This window comes from Triticum dicoccoides, chromosome 4A (assembly GCF_002162155.2).
Source record: "Triticum dicoccoides isolate Atlit2015 ecotype Zavitan chromosome 4A, WEW_v2.0, whole genome shotgun sequence".
Lineage (NCBI taxonomy): Eukaryota > Viridiplantae > Streptophyta > Magnoliopsida > Poales > Poaceae > Triticum > Triticum dicoccoides.
In genome coordinates this window covers 153,384,686-153,400,481 of record NC_041386.1, presented here as the reverse complement: position 1 = coordinate 153,400,481, position 15,796 = coordinate 153,384,686, and the positions used below count along the sequence as shown (strand labels likewise).

Sequence of the window (15,796 nt, the reverse complement as noted above, 5' to 3'; positions counted from 1 at the left end):
AGGGGGGAGGGCTACCGGCGGGGATTCACCGGCGGCTGGGACAAAGCGGGCGGGGGAGCTAGGAGGAGCGGGGCGGGTGGGGAGCGCTCCTCATCGTATCCGGTCTCTGGGAAAGATAGATTGTTCGCCTTAGTGTTTTTTTGTCACTTAAAGACCTTGATAAGTTGGAAGATGGATGTATCAGATATTTACATGTTGCTTGACTGTGTGCAGTTCACTGTTGTTGGTGTTCATTCTGCCAAATTTGACAATGAAAAAGATCTTGAAGCCATCCGCAGTGCTGTCCTGCGCTACAACGTTACTCATCCAGTAAGGCAACAGCCATAACTCTTGAAATGTTCAACTGGAGAGCATCATTCAAGTGCCTTCACGTGCTCAATTTGCAGTCTCACTTTGGACAAGTACTCGTTTATTTCTTTAAATTTTATATGTACACAGCAGTATGCTAGCTGCACAGTTTTGGTTTTGGGCTTTTGGGCTTTTGGCATCGGTTCTTAGTTCTTCTGTTTCTTCTTGTAGCTTTAGCCTGCTTTTGTTTTTTTAGTTTTCTGTTTTTTCAGGTTGTTTTTCTGTTGTAAGACCTACCTTCATTTCAACGCTTTCTTCTAATATAAAATAACACACACTGGGGTGAGTGATCAAGAGAAAAAAAATGTGCCGAGTATTTTGAAAGGAAAAGTTGGATTTTTTTTTTTTGAGAAAACGCAAAAAGGCTTTTGCATTTCATTAAATTGCAAAGAGAGAGAGATAGTTTGTTACATCCTCCTAGGAGGCACCATTACAGGCGAGAAACAAAAAAAAACTTCAGTGTACATCCCAGGTCTGTGGGAGGATGACACGCAGGCCTCGAGCACCCGCGGTCGCCCAGAGCGCAGCTTCTTCTTTGATCTTTGCAACCAAGACGCTAGTCGAAGGGGTGGCTGCATTGAAGACACAATCGTTGCGATGCTTCCAGGTCATCCAAGGGATCAGCAGCGTCGCGGATGTTAGTCCTTTGTGCATCAGCTTGGGTGTGGTCTGGCGCGCCGTGTGCCACCAGGTCGACAGGGAGTTTTCACCATTAGGTGCACTGCAAGGGAGGTGCAGCCAAGACAGGGTGTCGTGCCAAATCTGCTTGGTGAAGGGGCAGTCCATGATCAGGTGGTTCATCGATTCCGGCATCTGATCACATAGCGGGCAGCGAGGAGGGTGCGGCAGTCCGCGGCGAGCGAGACGATCAGCTGTCCAGCATCGTCCCAAGCTAGCGAGCCAGTGGAAGAACTTCACTCGCGGGGGGGCCCAGCCTTTCCAATTAAGTTTCCATGCCGGGCAGGAAGTAGAGCCATGGAAGGTGGCTAGGTACGCGGACTGGGCGGTGTATGTGCCAGCAGCATTCCACTTCCAATGGAGCTGGTCTGGATCACCAGAGAGAGTGATATTCTCGATGGCCCTCCAGGTTAGCAAGTATTGGCCAATCTCTTGGATGCCAAGGGCGCCATGGATGTCTGATGCCCATGTGTGCGCCTGGAGGCCATCGGCCCACTTCAAAGAATGAGTTGCCACTGATGCCTGACTGACATCTGGTCCCTTCGGTCACATGTCATTGAGATTTGTGGTGGCAAATATCCATTTTCCCCAAATTTCCCCTTTTGCATCTCGTTCTTTTCCATGCATTTCTATTACCGGTACATGCGCATATCATTATTGTTCAGAATTAGTTGTTTAGTTTGTAGATGTCCTGTTAGTATTTTGTCAGGCAACCTTGCTGTTGGCAGTTGCACTTATTTTTCTGTTCAGTACTTTGTTGTACACGAGACTATCTGTTTATGCAAGAATATATGTCCTCATGTGTGTTCTCTAAAACAAATATCACTTTTCTCAGTCAGTCTCTTGCCATTGTATTTACTTCTTCCTGGAGTGACTATCATGTGTTTTTTGTGTGCGCACGTGGGACCGTGTGTTTGCGCACTATGTAACTTATTTGACCCTCCACCTTTTCATCAAAGGTTGTAAATGACGGTGACATGTACTTGTGGAGAGAACTGGGGGTGAACTCTTGGCTGACGTTTGTGGTTGTCGCGCCCAATGGAAAGGTTCTAGCACAAATATCAGGCGAAGGCCACAGAAAGGTATTGATGGACATCTTTCCCAAAGATGAGACTCAAGTCCTAAGTCGTGTGTTAATATTCTCATGTATAAGCTATCTATTTTTGCATGCTTTAACCCTACAAAAAATATTTAAATGCATTTTGAAGAGTTGAAGCATTAGCAAGGAGCAAGGTTTCAAAAACTTAATTCTATATTTAGAACCAAGCAAATAAACATTTACCAACTCTTGATGTTGTGTGTTGATTTTCAACTGCTATCTGTGATATACCAGCAAATATGCTATGCTGTCTGCCATACCAATCTCAACCCCCAAATAAACTTGAAACGTGCATATTGCTGAGCATAATATGAAGACGGAGTGTGTTTAATCAGTGTTGTTCGCTGATGTTTTGCCTATGTTAGTATAGTAATACTCACTCTGTACTTTCTTACCACGACACTTATTTTGGAATGGAGGAAGTGCTTCTCTTCCAAAGCTCTTCACTACCATTAAGAAAAATAAGATCAGTTGTTGCTTCCATTCCCCCCGCGCGCGAAGAAACATCTACCCTCATATATGCACTTATCTGCATACCCTTTCAAATGCATGCCTTTTTTAGGTTTCTCCATACAGTGAGTCTATCTAATCAAATGTAAAATCATTTCCAGGAGCAAGCCATGCTGGATTATTTCAGTGTGGCTGTTCATATGCCAATGTCCTGTCAATCGTTTCTAACCATGTTCTCTCCAGGACCTTGATGACGTAGTTGGTGCAGCACTTGAGTTTTATGATGAAAGGAAATTACTACAGAATAATTCCCTCCCCTTGGCGTTGGAGAAGGACAGGGATAGTCGATTAATAACTTCACCACTAAAGTTTCCTGGGAAACTTGCAATTGATGTACAGAACAATCGATTATTTATATCAGACAGTAACCACAATCGAATTGTGAGTATTTGTCCTTTTACATTGAGTATCTATTTCTCAGTTGCTACGATTGTAATAAACATATTTCTCCTTAATTAATATACACCTTAGAAAACAATATGTCATTAACATTATTTGGCAAATTTATTTCACATATGAAGCCTACTTTATCTTAGAGTGTACTGAGCTGTTTGTTCTATCCCCATTTCTGAAACTTAAGGTGGTCACTAACCTGGACGGGGAATTTATATGCCAAGTTGGAAGTTCGGAAGAAGGACTACTTGATGGTCAATTTGATACTGCCTCGTTTAATCGCCCTCAAGTAAGGAACATGGCTATGTTGTGTCCTTGCAATAAAATTCTGCTCTTACAGCTGCTGGGTACTGGATTGGTGGTACCATGGCTTTACTAGAGCAAAGATCTGGAGATGCAATATCTCTGCTGAATGTGAACAGAGGGCATTTCAACGCCCTTCAAAACTGATGTTTGTTTTGGCAGGAGGCTAAGCTATCAAGATCAGCTTTCCCTTCATGTGTTTCTGAAGAAAACAATACATGTTTCATTGAATTGAACTTGCTTTTGTTATGCATTTTTATGTAATGATCTCATGTCTCTTGCGATGAATTTTCAGGGTCTTGCATACAATTTCAAAAAGAATATCCTATATGTAGCGGACACTGAGAACCATGCACTGCGGTGAGTACTCCCACTGACTTGAGTTAGGATGCTCAGTTCATATTTTCCGGGGGGTAGCCATTCAGTGGTAACATGAAAAGTTACTTGTTAATGTACACTTATGGCTTATTTTAAAGGGAAAATATCCTTATATGCCATCGAGTAAGTTTCAAATCATTGAATTTCCACCAAATAACTGCTCCTTTCATACCCTTGAAGTCGTGAAAGTGATACCTTCCATCTGCCACTGCTACCAGTCACAAATGTGAGTTGGCTACTGTTAGTTGATCTGTATTTTGTGCTATTGCCCAAAATGCCAAAACCCTTCTCTGCATGACATGGTCTTTATACCTTAATTTTATCTTTGAAGAGTAGCTTTGTGTGGGACCATTTAGCCTTACTCAGAGAGGGCAATGGGAGGCAGGCCCTACCTTCTGTTCAGAGCAAAAGAAATAGATAGAGAACAAAGACATGGCAATCGCTCTCTCAGCAGCGGCAACGGAGGATAATAAGACCCAAGAAAGAGCAAAAAAGAATTGCAGGGGAGAAAAGCAAATGGTGTTAGTGGCGGCTGTAATGGGCGAAGGTAGCCTAATGTCATGTAGTCCCTCCATCAGGTGAAAAGTGCACATATAGAAATTTTAGGACAAATTATGGAGTGGAGTAAAAAATGCATTGGAAAGGTGCAAGCCACCATTTCTCTCCTCTTTAATTACCCAAACCCCAATGAGCTAAGTGCATGTAGAAATTAAGGAGACCATGTGTAGAATATTATTGGTCTTGATTATGGTGTGATGAGAGAGAAACATTTTTTTCTACTTTAAAGTGCATTGAAAAGATAGAAGTGCACTCTTTTGTGGACAAATTTTAAAGCCAAATGTACACTCTTCACCGGACGGAGGGAGTAGTAGTTCTTTTGTAGGAAAATTTCCATAAAACTCTGCATTGAGCAAGCATATTGCCCGTTGTTATTTCTACATGCATTAGAGATTTTGTATAGACCTCTTCACCCACCTATGATTTCTCCTTCTCCCTACTCTGCACCGGCCGGGATCATCTCCCCTCTCCCCTGGCTGTTGGCAAGATTGTTATTGCTGCGGAAGATTAACTAGTTCTGCTGCTTGTTCTTTTCTAGCGATATCTTATATTGATTACACAGTCAATCAGCATGGTTAACCATGTCCGCAGATAATTCTTATATTCCAAAGTATTGCTTTTATTGACATGAATGCCTTTTTATCCTTGTCCAGAGAGGTTGATTTTGTTAATGAGACTGTCAGAACACTAGCTGGAAATGGGACCAAAGGTTCCGACTACGAAGGAGGAGGCCGAGGAACTAGTCAGGTATGCTTCCACGTTCTTTTTAACATGTATTTTTATTGGAATCATGAAACTGAATATGGATTATTTTGCATGCAACTGCAATGACAATATTTTTACTGCTGCCATTTCTGTTCTGTTCACCTTGATTATACTAGTTGCACGCTTCCACTTGCAGTTTCTGTAGTCAAACAGAACGTTGATCACTTGGTTGACTCCTATGCTCAGACCAGAGAGATTATACTGCTCAATTCTAATCCTTAATCCGCACATGAGCTGAAGCAGAGATAGTTAGCAACAAATATCTGCCATACCCTGGCGGGTGGTGTGTTCTTTTCTGCTCTTGGGTGCTAGCTGCTTGTCACTAGCTCATCTTGACTGCCGTCTAAGGTCCAGCTTTGTAGACTGGGATTTATTGTAGTGTTGTGCACCTGTATTACCGCAGTCCTGAGATCTATGTTAAAGATAAAATCTACAGTCTCCTATCCTATCCACCCATTATGCTCCAGATTATCCAGAAAACACTATTCTGAGGCAAAAACTAAAACAGTTCCCTATCCTGTCACACCCTGAATTGTAATATTTGATGTGTTTGTGTTTATGTTTGTTCATGCATAGAGTAGAGCATTAGGCGAAAATGGTGCCTACCATTTTACAGCTACCTTTTTGTTTTAAGATACCTGCACCTCGAATATGAACTGATAAATGTTGGTCATTGCCAATGTGCACAACCGGGCGATCCATTTCCAACATGAGGATGACATGTGCTGAGAACCATCCGCATTGCAGTGATTTTAAATGTTAGAATACACATGCATACATTATCAGATCATCTGAAGATATTCTATTAAAAGTGTTGATTGATGGGGTGATGTAAAGCCTGATGACCTGATGCTTATATTATGGATAGTTTGAGAAACTATAACTCCATAATTTCAAAATACGGGCGGTCATATAATTTAGCATTATTTCATCTGTGGGGCATTTTATTGATTAGCTTAACACTATTTATGGAAGTTAATTATCAAACTTGATGTTTGTAGAAGGCAGTTAGCCTGATTTGGAAGTGTTATTCTAGGTTCTAAATTCACCATGGGATGTCTGCTATGCTCCCTCGGAGGAGACCGTGTACATTGCGATGGCGGGACAACATCAAATCTGGAAACACAACACCCTTAATAGTGTAACTGAAGTTTTCAGTGGTAATGGCTCCGAAAAAAATCTGAATGGTTCAAGGTAATCGTGTTTCCCTTTCAGCCAGGAAAGTAGTTTGTAAGCTGGCATCTCTATGGGCGCACAGTGCCAAAGCATGTAATTTGTAGCTGTGGTTATTTAACAATGACTGCTGTTATCTGATTGTTCTAACAATTTATTTAATTATGTCTCACTGGGAGATTACATGATAAATGGATCCGTATGACTATTAGATGAATGAGTATGGCAGCTTTTTTCTATTGTGTCTCCTTAGGAAGTCAGGAACTCGTTGTGCACTTGACATGTTTGTAGACAATAACTTGCAGCCTTGTGTTTATGGTTTCTGTAATTTCAATGAGTGTTAGAACTGAACAACCTTTCAGGTTATAGTCGTGCTTTGTATCAGTGTATAACTATTCTTTGGTTTGAAACCTTTTACCCTATGTTGTGCTACCTTGGGTTCACATCTATGCTGGGTGACAACTAACAACAAGGTTTCCATATGCATTGTTGATTTACTAACTACATTACCAACTTGGGCCTATTCACACTGATAATTAGAAGTTTCCCATCTGGCTGCTGCAGTCTTTTGGTCCTTCGATGTACACGCTACGATTTCTTAATTAGTTGTTTCATGTTGCAGCCCCACCAACACATCGTTTGCGCAGCCATCTGGGATTTCATTGGATCCTGGTATATTTTGTGTGATTACCATATTACTACTTTTTATCTGAGGCCACAGAGCCCTGATTTGTATGGAGTTACCCACGCAGAATTGCGGGAGTTATTTGTTGCTGATAGTGAAAGCAGTTCCATTCGAGCTGTTAATATGAAGTCAGGGGGGTCAAGATGGCTTGCTGGGGGAGATCCAAATTTTCCAGATAATTTGTTTAGGGTATTTCTCTCACCTTCTCTCTCTCTCTCGGTACCAAAAGATGTATACTGAAAGATGTTATGGTTTATTGGTGGAGCACTGACCTGGTCAAGCATTTTAAGTCATATTTACTTTGTTCTGTTATAATTTTCTAAATTTGTCCTATTAAGAGGTAATTATGTTCCCTCCTGTTCAGTTTGGCGATCATGATGGGACTGGCTGGGATGTGCTACTCCAGCATCCCTTGGGTGTTGTCTATGCTAGCGATAATCAAATATATGTTGCAGATTCTTATAATCACAAGGTAATCAATCATCTTTTGACACTATCATGTGAATTTGCATCCAAGAAACAAAATTTGCATAATCACAGTTGAGATTTGGAGGATTCTCAGAAATTCTGACCAGTTCTGATCACTAAATAGTAAATACATATTTATAATATTGTGGAAAGTTTAAGTGTATATAGTTTTTATTTCACCCACGACTCAGCGGTAATCGGAAACTTTTGCCACCACAAGGAGCCAGCTGTAAATTGTTCTTGGCTGCCTTTGTGCAAATGGATCTACTCGGATTAGGCTTTCGCCCCGCTTTATATATAAAGCACAAGGCCAAATGATACATGGTGCTGAGGAAGCCCTCAGAAGCTGATCAGAAAAGAAAACACGACACACCACACGAAGACTCAAAAACAGCACAAGAGTGCACAACCAGACACTGCCAGAGTGCTGTCCTGTAGAGGCACAGGAGTAATGCCGACACAACCGATAACCACCCACACTCAATGACGACGCCTCCAAGAAGGTACCGATGCCACGTGCCGCCACCGCGCCTGCTGAAGCGGACAAAGTTTTCACCCTGAGTGTTGAGGGAAGGGACCAAGGCGGTTCCCCAAGAGGAACACGACATGCGCAGGCATGGCCACCGCGGACGCCAAGGCACAAAGCTTTTGCTTGACAACGCCCCTACCCACCACACCGTGAAAAGGCTAAAGACCCACCCCGATGCAGGGGCACCCGACGTGTTGAGAACTCCAGAAGTCCAGATCTAGATCAGGGCTATGCCACCACTGCCGGCGACAACTTTGCCAGGACCACACCATACACCTCGCCACCCACATGACCGAAGCTCGCCGCCAACACCTGCCTCAGCGTTGCTTGCTGGAGAGCCAACCGTGAAGCCTGCCCTCCAGGGCTGCTGCCCTGGCATCCATGGCTCCTAACCCGCCCCCGCACCAGGCCTGTGGCCACCGATCACCAAAGGAACGGGCGGATAGGCACCTCCTTTCCCACCCCTGGAGAGCCCCAGGCCAGGTTGCGCGCCTCCCATCTTCGACGATCTAGAATGGACTTGTTTCTTTTTTAGTAGTGTGCTAGAATGCTTCATAGAGCCATGACTAAAGTAGAGTCTTCTTTACCAAATACCAGATCCAGTTGATTAAGGACCCTCTTATCTGCGACCGTTCGCTGGGAGGAGGTGGCATTTGCGAACGTTTTGATGGCAGTTTTAGTTTGTCAGGGGGTTTCAGTTTCTTCAGAAGAGCATGTCATTTTCTGGAATGAAGGCTCAAAACTGCCATCCTCCCAGAAAATGCCGTGTTGTTCTGAAAGAAACTACCACCCCCGATACAACTAAAACTGCCAGGAAAAACGTATGAAATGCCATGCTCTCCCAGCAAACGGTCACCAGTTAGCTTTCCCGTCAGTTGATTAATAAATGAGTGATTGCAAACCTGAATGTTGTCTACAGCTTTACTCATTAAGGGACACCTCCCAAGGGAACATAACTCAGGTTTTTTCCATCAAATAAGTAACCACAGGACTTGTCAATTGCTCGGTTTGCTCATAGAACTCAAGTTGGTGCAATCTGGATCTCAGTTAGATGCCATGCAGAGTAATTATGCCTAATCATCTTACCAGCATGTGACTGGACATGGGTTGCCCCTTAGCACAAGCAATATGCCCCCAAAAAGCATACAGGAAACAGAATGCATGAGTAAAACTTCATAGCAGCAAACTACACAGGTTGGTTCTATAAATATACACAGGCTTTTTCATGGGGTACATAACTGGAAATAGATGGACATATGCCTAATCCTTCACCAACTTTGCATGTGGCTGGATGTACTATTGTACTGAAGGCTAAATTAGCTCTGGTCATAAATTGAAAAAGAAAATGGACAACATCGATACAAAGAGCATCCATCCACAAAATTCTAAATATAAATTCAATCCACACACTCAACGAGAAACAAAAATATGAATCCTGTTGCGAGTACTTAATAGTACCAAAAGCTATTATTCACACTAAATTTGAATTTGTTACTATTCACTCGGGTGTGTGGACGAATTTAGATACGGAATTTTGTGCTACGGAAGATGAATTTCTTCAAAACTTTCATGGCCATTAGAGATGGTAATTGTGCCTCTAGTGCACTATTACACCTCTTGTACCTACTGCACACAATATGCCCTGATTCTTTTGCCTCTTTCAACCACTATTGTTTTGCTGCAAGATCCGCTATTATTTTCATGTTCTCTTATGAAACTGCAGATAAAAAAGTTAGATCCTGTCACAAAAAAAGTTACAACGATTGCTGGTACCGGACGTGCAGGATACAAGGATGATGATGCCTTGTCAGCTCAAGTGAGTGATCACTCGACCAATCTCTATTGTCTGCATTTACTTTGATATGCGATGCTTATTAATTAAAAATACCACCGTAATCAGCATTCTATACTAGTTTAACCATAGGTTGATGGAGTATTCTTTATGTTACTATCTGTGAAAAGAAATATTGTCTATGAAGCGCTTTATGACACAAATGTTTTGAATTGGCTGATGCAGCTATCTGAGCCAGCTGGACTTGTTGAAGTTGGAGAAGGTAATACTTTATTTTATTTTCTATGTTAAGTTGTTAAATACAAGTGTTACAAATATAATCTTATTCCCTATATTATTTCTCTTTTAGGTTAACTGAGGATAATGCTTGTGCTTCTGATATCTTGTAGGAAGATTTCTTGTAGCAGATACAAACAACAGTGCAATCAGATCTATAGTTTTGAATGAGAGAGGTGCTGAGGTGCGCACACTAGATTTGACTGGAGTGCAGCCGCCATCACCAAAACCGAAGGCGTTGAGACGCCTAAGACGACGGTTATCAGCAGACACAAATGTTATTAATGTTGATGGTGGTTCCTCAATGGAAGGATATGTGTCTCTTGCAATCTCAGTTCCTGATGGTTACCATTTCTCAAAGGTCCAAATCTTCTCAGGATTTTATCTTTTGCATCATAGTTTCTCGTAGATGGTGCATGATAGTCATTTATAGTTGCTGAAGGTCGTTTGCTATTTATAAGAGTTTCACAGGTGGGCACCTGTCAGACCGCTGTTAAAATCTAAAATGTGGAATTTTGTGATACCTTGCCTCCCTAAATGTGGAATTTCGTGAAGCTATCTTAGTGTGCAGTTCTGTGATAGTTTATACAACAAATGTAGAGTTTTGTGAAACTGTACACATTATAGTGTGGTACAAATTCAAAATTAGCAGCATTCTTCATTTGATTGTGTGACAGCATCTCATCTCTGTACTGCCTACAACATGTTTGTTTTGTCTTGATGCTTTAAGGTTCATGCTTGCAACCTCCATATTCTGTACAAGCACTTCTGTTTTCAAAGAAATGGTCTTGTTAAAAGGCTTGTGCGATATGTTTCATACAGCTTAGCTGGACTGGAAACCTGAAGGTACCTTTTTTTTCCAAAACGGATGAAGGTACCTGATTCATGTATGAAGTCTAGGACAGTAAGATATGAACAGGGATAACAGTTAATCAGATCTAACATGTTACATGCGATTACTATCATGAAGTATATTTGGGTTAAATGTCAGTTCAGTGTTTTAGTAAACATTTCTTGAAACAGCTCTGTCAACAGGAGCTGCTTCAGATGATAAATTTGCTTGTTTTCAGTAGACTAAATCTTCTTTCTTTTTTTACCTCTGAGAATCAGGAAGCACGCAGCAAATTTGATGTGGAAACAGAACCAGCTAATGCAATTGAGATCGAGCCAGTGAATGGATCTCTAAACTCAGATGGGCAGGCGTCACTCAAGTTCAAAAGAACATCATCATCATCATCATCAACAGGAAGGATCAACTGCAAGGTAGAGATATATTAAACCTTCAAACAATAGTTCTGTTTAATTTCTTGGATCATCGGTGAACATCACACTGATCTTTTCCACTCAGTGATAGTACCGCATGATCTTCTAGCAAACACTACAGCAGCACATTATATTTTCTATAAAGATGGTCCAATACACGGCACATGCATAGAATCATCTCGAATCTATGTGGATACGTCACTGATTTAGGACACAAGAATTCCTTTTGCATCATTGATATCTTTAGATCATGTGACGTGGTGCTCATTTTTATTCAATGGAGGTATCCTGGTGTTGCACTTTTGTGACATGGGTTGCACTTTTGGTGCAAGCACATAGCCGAAGTAAAGGAACTATTCTTTTCTAAGATCATGTTTTGAGCATTTTGTATTCGAATTTTCAGGTTTACTACTGCAAAGAAGACGAAGTTTGTCTTTACCAATCTGTGGCTTTTGATGTCAAATTCCAAGAGGGGGTACCCAGTCCTGCACCAATTACTCTAGCCTATACTGTGGTGCCGAGAGATAATTCAGGTAGTTCGCAGTTAATGGCTGCTGGTAAGAACTTATAAGGTATAGTCAGATCCAGGGTGGTTGCGTACCGTGCATTCTTATCCTGACTCTGATTTTGTCTCTAGTCTATGTTGTGGGCTGACATGCAGACTCACCCTTGCTCCACTCATATCCCCGTGGCTGGCGGGACATCAAACGTGATTAGTTATATAATATTGCCTGTCCGTTGATTGTTTGAACACCCATATGGAGTCCATTTGTCATCCAACGAGAATCATCTTTATCCAAATCACTGATGATTATTTGCTTTGCACATTGTAGTGGCGTGCATGTGTTTTGAAAGGAGGATAAATGTGTGAACCTCACCTTTTTTCTTTGCACAAAAGCTCTCGGGGATCGGAAATTTTTGTTTCATTTAACTGATTTATTATTAGTCTTGCACATGGGCATCTAGGGGCAATCATTTGATTGGTTATCCAATTAGGGAGTTGAGACGTGTCTCATCAAGAATCTCAAGTTTGGATATCAACATAGAGAAAGGGTGTTGAGAAGTCCAATAAAATAAGATAAAATAAATAAATGAAGACACACAAACGGTGTTGATGTCCATGAATACAAAATTTAGACATGTCAACCTATCATTCAGTTTGGACCGATCCAGACGTTATGTACCTCCTGTCAGTTTTGTTTGTTAGGAGCGACATGAAGAACAATATCAGCTGTCATGGCCCCTTCCTGTCAAACATATAAGTATGTTAGTTGATAGCTCCATCAATTTGTGATATTGCTTATCATGGCCGCTATAGCTTCTTAATCAATTCATCTTGTAGACTTGTACCATGACCATTATTCTCCTGTGAAGATATCAATAGGATTAGATTGCAAGCAGCACCAGTTCAAGAGCGTGGGAGGGAGGGATTCCATCAAGTTCTTAATCGTGGAGAGACGAGTCCCCGGCGGTGAATCTGAATTCAGAGGATTGATAAGTCATTAACTGACACGTCTTGTTGACCTCCTCCGCCATTCACCACCTGTTTCTCAAAAGTCTACCAAACGTTCAAACGGACTTTGTGCAGACTTGAAATCTAACTTCTCAAGGCTTGTTAATCTTTGTGGGGCTCGGACAGACACGGCCGACTGTCAGTCAGATTGTTAAATTGTTATGGCACGTCCAGGTAGGGATGCAAGCGGACGCTGGGGACTCTCCGCAATCGTCCTCGAAGCAAAAAGTAGTTGGCAGACAAGCGGACGCCGTCCGCTTGCATACGTCCAGGGCCCATTAGATGCCATGTGTTTGAAGAGCCTTATGACTGTCATTTGCAAAGCAGCATGTGTTTGAGGCCATCATGTTGCCTGACGAGCAGTGTTATTGCGGGCTGTTGGTATTGGAATGAGTCAACAAGGCGAGCAAGTCGGCGAAATCACTAATTAAGGAGTACTCGTTGCAAAGAACACTCCATTTTCTCAGATTGTGACAAGTGGCACATATGTAGCACGCCATTTGTCTGTGAGTTTTTCCTTTTTTCATAGATTCGTTTATTCAAAACATTTTATCTTTTAAACCGTGCGTCCAAATCTTGAACCGTTTTTATTATTGGATTCCTCGCGTTGAGATCTTTAAAACTAGATCCCATGTTGATAGGTTTTGACGAACTTTTTTTCATGAAAAAAAAAATCAGATGAAAAAGCCGGGCGAAAAAACCAAACCAAGAGCATGGTTTTCTTACCTTTTCGAAAGAGGCACGCCCGTGCCTTTCGCGAATCACACCAGTGCCTCTTGTGGAAGCAAAACCGTGACTCCCGTGGAAGGAAAAAAAACTAGAAAACACATTTTTTCGTTTCTGAGAGGCATGACCATGACTCTCGCAAAAGCACAACTGTGCCTTTCGTGGAAGCAAAACCGTGTCTATCACGAAAGAAAAAACGCGTATTTTTCCCCCTTTCTGAGAGGCACGGCCGTGACTCTCGCGAAAGCACAACTATGCCTCTCGCGGAAGCAAAACCGTGACTCGCGAAAGAAAAAAAAACAAAAAACGCGTTTTGTTTTTCCCTTTCCGAGAGGCACGTCCGTGACTCTCGCGAAAGCACAACCATGCCTCTCGCAGAAGCAAAACCGTGACTCTCGCGAAAAAAATAGAAAACGCGTTTTTTTCCGTTTCTGAAAGGCACGACTGTGACTTTCACTAAAGCACAAACGTGCCTCTTGTGAAAAAAATCGTGACTTTCGCGAAAAAAAAGAAAATGCGTTTTTCGTGCAATTTTTTTTTCGAATATTTTTTGATCGAGAAGCTAAGGAAGACCGGGAGAAAACCAAAACGTCGAAAAAACCCGAAAAAAAAGTTTAAAAAGCTGAAAACGCATGCAGAAAAATAAAAATAATCCGAAGAGAGCGTCCAGAGCGCAACACGTGGCGAATGACTGAGAGCACGCCAAGTGGCGCTGATCGTTACGAGGCTCCCAAAGAAGCGCTCGTTAACTAGTTGCTTCCGTAAGTCGGCGTGTCTTGTTAAGCTGTCTTGGTAAGGGGAGCTAAGCTTCTTGGTTCTGTGAAGCTCGAATTGGCCTTGAGTTTGAGATGGCCTGATAGTAGCTATCAGCCACGGGCCGAGTAAGACATGCTAGTAGTAGATGATCTGAGTCTGATCCGTCGACTAAAACGAGTCTTGACTCGCGCTAGACCTGCACCACTCTGTTCGCTAGACCTGTTAAATTGTTCGAGAGCTGGAGAAGCGTCTACGGGTAAAGCACCGTATCCATTTTTGGATCACTTTTTTCGGGGTTAATCTGACCTTCTTTCCCATGCATTTCTTAGGGCTTTCGGGTATGCCACGTCGTATTCCAGATTATCCAGATGCTTACGCCGGATAGCGTTTAAGGTCGATCAAGTTCAAACAATTCGGCTCTGCAAGATCAATCAGATATCAAGTAAGAGATAGGCGCTTCCTTGGTGGATTTCTTTAGTCAGTCTATAACTCAGGCTTTTCTTTATAGGACTCCCACACAAGTAAGTAGCTAGCTAGCTGGTATTGCCAAAGCCAAAAACACTGTTGCATTCGAAAAGGCGAACCGCGCGGACCCGACTCGAGAAGAAATTCCAGAATTGGTAGCCTCCCAAATCAAACATACATTGACAGGGGTTGCCAACAAAAAGAGAGGAAAGACCACATGGTTAGTTTCATGGCGTCTGGAGGCAAATTTTCGTGTTTTGACTTTTTTTGAAACCTATTTAAGATTTGACCTTAGTTTGAATTTTTTCGAGATCTGATCTTTTTGCTATCATCAAAGTCTATGATGGTAGGGTCTAACATCCTACCGCCAGGGACTTTGGCAGTAGAAAACATCGCTACCGCCAACCGGGCTGGCGGTAGCCTGCACAACCCTACCATCAAGGTGCTTGGCGATAGGCACGAGCACGCACTATGTGCAACACTTAGGAGTTTTTTTGACGGTATGGCATACAACCCTACCGTCAGGGACCTTGGCGGTAGGTTGTTATACCCTACCGCCATGGTCTCTGGCATTAACAAAAGGGTCAGATCTTGAATTCTTTTCAAAGTAGGGTCAAATCTCGAATAGATTTCAAAAAAGAATCAAAACACGAAATTTAGCCGTGTCTGGAGCCAAGAGCTTGATGGCAGGCAGCCACGGCCCACACAAGGGCAGAGCCATGAAGATGCCAAGCAGCGACCGTCGAAACTCCAGGCTCCACTGTCCACTGGTTCTTCGGATATATTGACTTCAGAAAACACATGCTGTGCAGTTATGGCGGTGTTCTTGCGAGCAGAGCACCATCGTGGCTAGAGCCTACACTGCCAATCGCCACACGCATGATTCTTTTTTTTTTAAGGATCCCACATGCATGATTCATATCCGAGCTGCGCCAGCGGCCCTCCCGATCGGCGGAATCCAAGCACCAGCCCAATCCCGGAGCTATCGATCTTGCCATGTGTTCGTTAAGGCAACTTCAACCGGACAACTCATATGGTCTGGTTGCGTCCGTTTGGGTCCATGATGCTAAAAACTATGGGCCGTCGTAAACGCAGATTCTATTTTGTCTGTCATGTAT

The 15,796-nt window shown here is 42.5% G+C and overlaps 1 protein-coding gene across 3 annotated transcripts in view; it reads left to right on the top strand.

Annotated features, from left to right (window-relative positions):
* LOC119285494 (protein SUPPRESSOR OF QUENCHING 1, chloroplastic-like) overlaps positions 1-12,843 on the top strand; it is a 30,093-nt gene extending 17,250 nt beyond the window's left edge. For 2 of the 3 annotated variants that reach the window (XM_037564782.1, XM_037564783.1), the window contains exons 14-28: positions 214-309; positions 1,986-2,108; positions 2,819-3,016; positions 3,216-3,317; positions 3,627-3,691; positions 4,921-5,014; positions 6,069-6,226; positions 6,828-6,877; positions 6,958-7,079; positions 7,255-7,362; positions 9,611-9,703; positions 9,905-9,941; positions 10,069-10,316; positions 11,066-11,218; positions 11,622-12,843. In XM_037564782.1, the coding sequence (XP_037420679.1) occupies positions 214-309; positions 1,986-2,108; positions 2,819-3,016; positions 3,216-3,317; positions 3,627-3,691; positions 4,921-5,014; positions 6,069-6,226; positions 6,828-6,877; positions 6,958-7,079; positions 7,255-7,362; positions 9,611-9,703; positions 9,905-9,941; positions 10,069-10,316; positions 11,066-11,218; positions 11,622-11,789 (1,815 nt within the window). In that variant the 3' untranslated portion in view covers positions 11,790-12,843. The remainder of the gene's footprint in view (positions 1-213; positions 310-1,985; positions 2,109-2,818; positions 3,017-3,215; positions 3,318-3,626; positions 3,692-4,920; positions 5,015-6,068; positions 6,227-6,827; positions 6,878-6,957; positions 7,080-7,254; positions 7,363-9,610; positions 9,704-9,904; positions 9,942-10,068; positions 10,317-11,065; positions 11,219-11,621) is intronic. The other variant, XM_037564784.1, reaches the window with a different exon arrangement.
* The last annotated feature ends 2,953 nt before the right edge of the window (positions 12,844-15,796 follow it).